General features: G+C 40.8%; 1 protein-coding gene across 2 annotated transcripts in view; it reads right to left on the bottom strand.

Moving 5' to 3' along the window:
• Positions 1-5,170: 5,170 nt before the first annotated feature.
• PSMD10 (proteasome 26S subunit, non-ATPase 10) overlaps positions 5,171-8,897 on the bottom strand; it is a 7,442-nt gene continuing 3,715 nt past the window's right edge. The window contains exons 3-5 of one of the 2 annotated variants that reach the window (XM_040468498.1): positions 8,704-8,850; positions 8,443-8,609; positions 5,171-5,593 (exon numbers count right to left, since the gene is read on the bottom strand). In XM_040468498.1, coding sequence (XP_040324432.1) covers positions 5,440-5,593; positions 8,443-8,609; positions 8,704-8,850 — 468 coding nt within the window. In that variant the 3' untranslated portion in view covers positions 5,171-5,439. The remainder of the gene's footprint in view (positions 5,594-8,442; positions 8,610-8,703; positions 8,851-8,897) is intronic. The other variant, XM_040468500.1, reaches the window with a different exon arrangement.

The raw sequence follows: 8,897 nt of genomic DNA, 5'->3' as shown, positions 1-8,897 counted from the left end.
CTCTCTCTCTCTCTCTCTCTCTCAAAATAAATAAACTTTAAAAAAATATAGAGACTGCATGCTGTCCATGCAGAAACCTTAGCTGGGCAAAGTTGGGATGTAGGTGAGGTTAATTTGAAGTGGTATCTTTGGATCTCTCCTTTCAGTACCCTTCCTAGCCATCTGGTGTCTTATTTTCCAAACACCCAGGACTCTCATGCAACTACTAGCTCAGTGACCCACTCAGTTTTGCATCGCTCAGGCAGAATTCATTGCTCAGGACCTACCTCTACCCTTGACACCATTTTAAAAAAAAAGCAGCTGTTTGTTCTGTGACCTGTTCTTGTCTAGTGAACATGATCTTTTATCACCCAGTGATGTCACTTGGATTGATAATGAGTTAGCTCTCTTTTGAGTATTTACCTTTTAGAAGGAGATTCTTGAATACAGATAATTACTTAATCCAGAGTCTAAATGGTGGGGGCTCTTGGGTGGCTCAGTTGGTTGAGTGTTGGATTCTTGGTTTCAGCTCAGGTCATGATCTCGTGGTTTCATGGGTTTGAGCCCCACATCAGGCTCTGCACTGGTAGCGTGGAGCCTGCTTGGGATTCTCTCTCTCCCCCTCTCTCTCTGCCCCTCCCCACTGCTCTGTCTCTGTGTCTCTCAAAATAAATAAATAAGCTTAAAAAAAGAGTCTAAATGGTGGGAAAAGAGTCTAAATGGTGGAATTTCACGCACTGGAACAATCCAGAGGGGAGAGATTTCCGGGAAAAGGACCCTTCTCAGCTCTTCTCACATTAAACCATATGGGTTAACCATCTACACTACCTATGCACAAGGCCACTCTGGATAAGTGCAACTTTCATTTCAGTGTCCTTAATCTCCTATTAGCATTTCCATAACACACCATGTATTTGTTTGTGATCAGTCCTGAGACCCTATAAAATATTAAATCACAACAAAATTTTCACTAAATTTTACTTGGGCAGGAAAATGGGCTCATGTTGAAGAGCTTTCCAATAAGGGAACAGAACAAAAGTGAATCAGAAAATAAGTAATGGACTAGATCATTACCCAAACATTCTGATTACATGTCAGCCTAATTCTCAGAGAGGGTACTACCAGATTTATTTTGCTGTAGGTCGTTAAAATTTAAGTGGGTGGTTCCAATCAAATCCCAAAACAGCCTTGGGTTTCATAATCATTAGCTTTGCACTACCCAAAAAGACTTCCAGGGACTTCTCTGTTTCTGTATTTAGCAACTAGGATACGCTCAAGTCACCAGAAAAGCTTTTTGGTTATAGGCCCTTATTCTCCTTGAATTCATGTTTATTCAGTCATCTACTGGATATTTATTGAATGGCTACTATGAACCAGATACGGTGACAGGTGATATAACGGTGAGCAGAAGCAGAGCAAGCTCTTGTCCCTGAGGAGTTACAGCTTGGCTAACTATGACAAATCGTGCATGTGATCAACAGTAGTGTGCTGACTGCAGGCGAGGAAGCCTGGGCTTTGGTGCTGCACTGGGGAGGGCCTCCAAATCACAGTGGTCTATGAAAAAGGGACTAAAACATAGTAATTCTTGCCCAAATGGCTAAGAAATCATGTATATGGATATCTTCAATGTCCTTCAGAGTACCAGGTGAAATTTACCCCCAATATTGTATGCTGAGAAGTTAATATTTGCAGCTCTTTAAAAAATTTTTTTAAATGTTTATTTTTTTTTATTATTTTTTTTTTAATTTTTTTTTTTTAACATTTATTTATTTTTGGGACAGAGAGAGACAGAGCATGAACGGGGGAGGGGCAGAGAGAGAGGGAGACACAGAATCGGAAACAGGCTCCAGGCTCTGAGCCATCAGCCCAGAGCCCGACGCGGGGCTCGAACTCACGGACCGCGAGATCGTGACCTGGCTGAAGTCGGATGCTTAACCGACTACGCCACCCAGGCGCCCCTAAATGTTTATTTATTTTGAGAGAGAGCAAGCAGGGGAGGGGCAGAGAGAGAGGGAGACACAGAATCTGAAGCAGGCTCCAGGCTCTGCGACATCAGCACAGAGCCCGACCCTGGGCTCCAATTCATGAACCACGAGATCATGACCTGAGCTGAAGTCACACGTTTAACCTAACGAGCCACCAAGGCGCCCCAATATTTGCAGCTCTTACACTGGCCGCTGTGTAACTCAAGTTTGATGAACTTTCAGTAAGGAAAGGTGGAAGAGCTAGAAGGGAGCTTTGAGGTAATAGCACTTGACCTTTTTCAACTGCAGCACCTCTGAGGGTAATAACACACACCATGTGTGTTATTGTGATGGCCTATTATGGGGTAGAGGTGGGAGATAATACAGAATTACCTTCTTGGGGAGGCAGGAAGGGGTAAATGTAGTTTTAAAAAGCTGGATCATTCTGGGACGCCTGGGTGGTTCAGTCGGTTAAGCCTCCGACTTCTCACGGTTCGTGAGATCATGACCTGAGCGGAAGTCAGACGCCTAAATGACTGAGCCACCCAGGCGTCCCCAAACCGTAAGTTTTAGTAATGAAAAGATCATTTCACAATGTCTATGTGCGGGAAAACAAGTTAGAGGGTCTTATGAAAGGTTTAAATCAATCAGTAGTCAATAATCTTGTCTTTGGAGCTTTGGTTTCAAAACAAGGCAAAACAAAGAATTAGAGATGTTAATGTTAGGGTTCCAGGAAACCAAAAACAAACCACCAACATAACTAAAAGCAAAGCACGGGGGCGGGGGAGCAGGGGGGAGGTGTTACAACTAACAGGTTATTATCAAAATGTCATAGTACTTTCCATTTGGTCCATTTTTTGAATAGAGGTCAAAAGAAAATGGACCAGGATCGAGGAAAGCTAGATTCCTCTAGCTCTGGGTATCTTCTCAACTATACAGTGGAGATGATTTTTGCTTTCTTAAAGGCTGCAGTGGAGAAGGGATTATAAATATTTATAAACTATATAATGTGGGAGAACTATACTGTTGTAGAAACCACATCCCCTGAAAACTGACTCAGTATTCTTTTTTTTCTCTTGACTGGGTACTCTTAACCTTTTGGCGAGTCACAGATCCCTTCGAGGATCTGATGAAAGCTACAGAGCCCTTTTCGCAGAAAAATGCACATACAAATTTCTGCAGTAGAACTGTGAGCCTGGAGCCATAGAACCCAAAACAAGGAGCCCCCACTCTGTATCAGATTTGCTCACAGATTGACCTGGCGGCTATATAGTGTTAATAGGACACAGAAACAGAAAGCAGCAGGCACAGCCATGTAATGAATTTATTGTAGTCGGTATAGTTAAGAAACTGGGAAATCAAAACATGGGGGTCATACAGTTACATTGCTGTGTCTAAAATTATGAAGTAAAATGCTGATTTACCCTGAAGATCATAAAACTCAAATTGCGGGTTCCGTCCAAGGTACTTAGAATTTTTTCCATTGTTCTGTTTACTCACATCTTTCAACTTCTTTCCAGTTAAGCTTTGCAATTAAAATTCTTTTTCTTCAGTTCATTTGGAAGTGACTATAAAACCTGCTGACATTAAATCAGCTTCATCTCTATTGGGTTTCCTTTATGAACAGATAACAATCTGATCAATATCCAGTGCCCCTAACATCCTTAGTTTATACAAATCTGTGATTTATTGTTAACAAACCACTTCACTGAAAATGCCAATAGCCCACAACTTAACTGAGGCTTGGTTCCATCTGTTTCTTATTAAAGAAGATCAAAGATCAGTTTTCTTTCACACCCACAAAGCCTATTACCTCAGACTAATAAAGTCAGCGTTTACGAAAAGTAAACGCCTTCAGACTGACAGGCCCAATTAGACACAGCTTAACTCTCTGATCACGCTAAAAAGGATTGGAAAGAAATGATTTCCCCTGTCATCATTTTTAACCCTGGCATTCAATAAACAGAAGTTTAATTCCTTAAGAAGATGCCTCCCTGATTAATATTTGTAAAGATCAGTGCTCACAATATTTATGTAAAAGTTTTGCTTATCAACGACATGGTTCACGCTTACAAAACTCATTTTAGCTACTGGGTTGTTAAGTCTCTGACCCCAAATTAATCCAAGTTTGTGGGCTCACCTGGATCACTTACTTTAAGCAATATTTGCAGCATAAGATTTAAATTAAAAAAATAATTTGAAGAGCCACTTGGGAGTCCATTAGAGTTTACGACTGGTAACCATTTGAGTTGTTTCCCTAAATTGAACTCAAGGTTCCACTTACTTTCTTTTGCTCCACATTTAATTAGCAATTCAGAAGATGAGTATTTTTAAAGATTTTTAGTGGCAGTTCAAGCTTCACGAATTTTATGGACTTTGGAGTCGGCAAAAGCGAGAAATGTCTTTATGAAGGATTTTAAGGCTTGCATGAGTTTCTAACAGATTTGAAAGAAAAACTGGAAGATTCTAACATTTTATTTTTGGTTTTTGAAATACAAATCAGAACTCATTTTTGTTACATGTAACAAGCTTGACATTTCTTTGCAGTACAGGACGGTGACTTAATATAGGTACTTTGAAACTCCCTTTTTAAAAACAACACATTTTATTTTGGAAGAAAAGGGCTTATTAAAAAGATGCATGGGGGGGCGCCTGGGTGGCGCAGTCGGTTAAGCGTCCGACTTCAGCCAGGTCACGATCTCGCGGTCTGTGAGTTCGAGCCCCACGTCAGGCTCTGGGCTGATGGCTCAGAGCCTGGAGCCTGTTTCCGATTCTGTGTCTCCCTCTCTCTCTGCCCCTCCCCCATTCATGCTCTGTCTCTCTCTGTCCCAAAAATAAAATAAACGTTGAAAAAAAAAAATTAAAAAAAAAAAAAGATGCATGGGTACACAGGCTGTTATTTTTCATTATATTTTAGAGTTTATGAATTCCGAACTTGGGTAGCATGCCTTCCAATGGAAAATTGGTCCTTTAAAATATATATGTATTTCTCCTGTAACAAAAATAAAGTTGCAGTGTACTGTTGAGAAAACCAAATATTTGGTATAGGCTTCTGAGTGAGCTTGAGAGACAAGTCAGGATGTGTTTTGACCAGACAGGGGGAACATTCGAAAACCTCCCTAGGAACTCGTGGTGGGACAAATGGCCTGGTGCTACTGGGGTTGTTCGGCCTCACAGGGGACTCGAGGGTATGCGGGAGGGTGCCAAAGACTCACAACAGCCACAGAATCGCTTACTCAAAATTAACCAAGATTCAGTACAGAATCATACACAACAAGAGTAAAACAATCTCAACAATTAATCTATGCCTGGAAAGCAAGTTGCAAGCTTGGACCAAACACCTCAGCAGGAACGATACTTGACAGATTTATAGGACACTGAAGATGAGAGAAAAACCTCCATCATCTTCAGATGGTGCCTTGGGCACGAGTACATTAGCTTCCAGGGCACTGGGGACAAGCACAAGACGCACACAGGAAGAATGAATCTGAGCTGCTTAACTTTCCACCATCCTCTTGAGTATTAAACCCAGGCCACCTTTGGCCACTTGCAGTGGTGTCTTTTCTTCTTTATTCTCAATGTAAATACTTGCTCCTTGGGACACCAGCAGTTTTGCTTCTTCCACTCTCTCTTCGTCGCAGGCTAAGTGTCTGGAATTGAAGACCACAAAGACTGATTACTCCCTACCAACTCCATGTAACGATGAGGATTTCCTGATACATGGTCTGAACTGCACATTATTAGGGAGTATAGTACCAGGGTATTTAATCAGGAAAGGAAAATCAATTTGCCTGGGAAGGACCGCTCGTAAATTAAAATTCAGTGGAACGGCCTTGTAATACCCGATCATAAATCATAATTCTGGACACATTACAGAACAAGAAGGGATCGAAATGCCAGCCTAAGAGCAACTTCCATGTTTTATGGAGATTAGGGTGTTTTTTAATTTTCTAATTTTTAACTTTTTATTTAGTTTTTTAATGTTTTTTAAGTTTTATTCATCTTTCAGAGACAGAGAGTGAGCACAAGCGGGGGAGGTACCGAGACAGAGGGAGACACAGAATCTGAAGCAGGCTCCAAGCTGTCAGCACAGAGCCCCATGTGGGGCTCGAACCCACAGACTCACGAGATCATGACCTGAGCCGAAGTCGGACGCTTAACTGACTGAGCCACACAGGCGCCCCTGAGATTAGGGTGGTTTACACCGAATGCACACAATAATTCAGGGCTAGAGTTTAGAAAAGCCCCAATCTGTATAACAGGCTAACAGCAAGTTGTGTGGTTTAAATTTTTCAAAGAACCATTTAAAAGATTTTACCTCATTTGATCCTTATATCCACCTTGTAAGTCAGCACAGTACTATTATCACCATTTTACAGTTGAAACTGTGACAGAAGTTAGAGTCCTTGCCTGTGATGACACAGCTGAGCAGTAACTGAGGGGAAAACTTTGGCAGGCACTTACAGTTTATCAGGCAGGGTGTTAGGCACATCTCATGTTATTTTATTTAAGCCTCAAAACAATGTAGTGGGGAAGGAATTATTCTTCTCATATTACAGATGAGGAAAGTAAGACTCAGGAAGGTTAATTTACTTCTCCAAGTTACCTAATGTAAGTATTTGATATAGTTGGTTAAGTGGCTAAGCTTGAATTGAGTAAACAGTCTCCAGCTATCCCTCAATCCTAGCCTCTTCCCAGGACCCTTTCCTGCCTGACTCTTCGGGTTCCTTCTTGTTATGGAGAAAAGAGCTAGAAATTGCAAGTCTTTCTAAACAGAGTCACTCAGGACTAAAGAAAAGATTTTTATTTATGTATTTATTTTTTAAATGTTATTTATTTATTTTGAGAGAGAGAGATAGAGAGGAAGACCGAATCCCAAGCAGGCTCTGCACCATCAGCACAGAGCCCCATGTGGGGCTCGAACCCATGAATCGTGAGATCATGACCTGAATTGAAAGCAAGAATCGGAAACTTAACTGACTGAGCCACCCAGGTGCCCTGAGAAAAGACTTTTAAAACTGAGAGTGAAGTGGTGCCTAGGTGGCTCAGTCGGTTAAACGTCTGATTTTGGCTCAGGCCATAATTTCACCGTTCATGAGTTCCAGCCCAGCATCGGGCTGTGTGCTGTCAGCAAGGAGCCTGCTTCAGATCTTCTGTGTTCCCCCCCCCACCCTGCCCCTCCCCTGCTCTCTCAAAAATAAACATTTTAAAAACTTTAAAAAAAACTAAGAGTTAAGAAAACGGTACTTAAAAGAACTGAATCTCACTTTAGACTAAAAAGGAGATTCATAGAATTTCTGGTTCAAAAAAGTCACCACCCAATAAGGAAGGAAAGTAGCCAAGTAATGCAGAAAAAAATACCAAGGCAGAGGACGGCCTCAGGTCACACATGTAAATCAATTCCAGATGGATTTGACAGTAACAGTAACTGTCAACCAAAACTAATGCAATGTTAAAAAAAAAAAAGCCTATAATAAAATATAGGTAAGTATTTAACTAACTTCAGGGTGAGAAAGGACTTTCTATTCCTGAGGGAAGATGACTAGGTTTGACTGCTTAGAAGTTGAAAAACTTCTGTTCTTTAAAACAATAATGAACATGGACAAACTGGGAAAAAAACAGTTTCAAGTAACACAGCAGGTTAACATTTTTAGTATGTCAATCAAGGGAGCTTAAAAAAATCACTAAAAATAATTTAATCCCCCAAAAGCAAACAGAGAAAGGAACCCAAAAAGGTACAAGTTAGAGAAGAAATCTAATTAGTTGAAGGCATTAAAAAACGTTTAACCTCCCTGAAAATGAAAAAATATAAGTGATAACTACGAGGCAACATGTCTGATAGAACAAAAGAATAGTTCTAGTGTTGGTGAGGGGGCAATAGGCACCCTCAAACTGTTGCTGGAAGGGTATAATGATACAATTCCTCTGGAAGCAACCTGGTAATACCTAGCAATACTCTTAAAATGTGTGTATTTGTTGACTCAGCAATCCTACTTCTAAGAGTCTATACTAAGATAATTATAAGCAAGAGGGCCAGAGATTTTTGTATGAACTTGGTCAACGTGGCATTATTTATACTCATGGAAAACCCAAAAAAGCTTAAATGTGCAGGAAGAGGAGTGATTAAATTTTGGCACATCCATAAAATGGAACTGCATATGGCCATTCAAAAACATTTTAAAAATAGCAACATTGGAAATGCTCATGATATACTAGGTTAAAAAAACAAGATATAATTACGTACATAGCATTATCCCAATTTTGCAAACAAATTTTTTTAAATATGCACATTTGTGTACAAAAGAAGGGGAGGAAATATATAAAAAATGAAATAGGGAATTTTAATTTTCATCTTCACACATCTGTGTACTTTCAACTTTTTTTTTGGTCATACACATGTATTACATTTCCAAGCAGAATAAAAAAAGAAAACGATGTGTTATTAGTGCAAGAAGGCTAATGTCAAGGAGAATACAAATGACTGCTACTTGTCACTTACAGAGGAGTGTTACCCTCAGTGTCTTGGATATTTGTGGATGCTTTGTAGTACAGAAGGATATGAATCATCTTCAAGTTACCCTTGGCTGCCGCCCGGTGCATTGCTGTAGCCTCATAATGGTCCTTCGCATCTGGATTAGCCCCGCCTTCCAGTAACATGACAGCAATCTGGACCAATGGAGGAGAAAACAACGCAGGCATCGGTTTGTGGCCATAGACAGCTTCAGAACTCAAAAACGGCAGCCAAGGAATGGAACCCTACCTCATGTCTGTTTTTGGAAGCTGCATAATGTAGGGGAGTACAGCCATTTTGGTTGACTGCATTCACCTGGGCACCTTTACCCAGAAGGGCTTTTACAATCTCATCCCGGCCAGCAGACGCAGCAATATGAAGTGGAGACCAACCTGCCTGTGAAAGAGGTAGGCAGCACAAAAACGGGGGGGGGGGGGTGATAG

The sequence above is a fragment of the Herpailurus yagouaroundi genome, unplaced genomic scaffold (assembly GCF_014898765.1).
Source record: "Herpailurus yagouaroundi ecotype Mexico unplaced genomic scaffold, PumYag 67700, whole genome shotgun sequence".
Lineage (NCBI taxonomy): Eukaryota > Metazoa > Chordata > Mammalia > Carnivora > Felidae > Herpailurus > Herpailurus yagouaroundi.
This window is presented reverse-complemented; position numbering and strand designations above follow the sequence as displayed.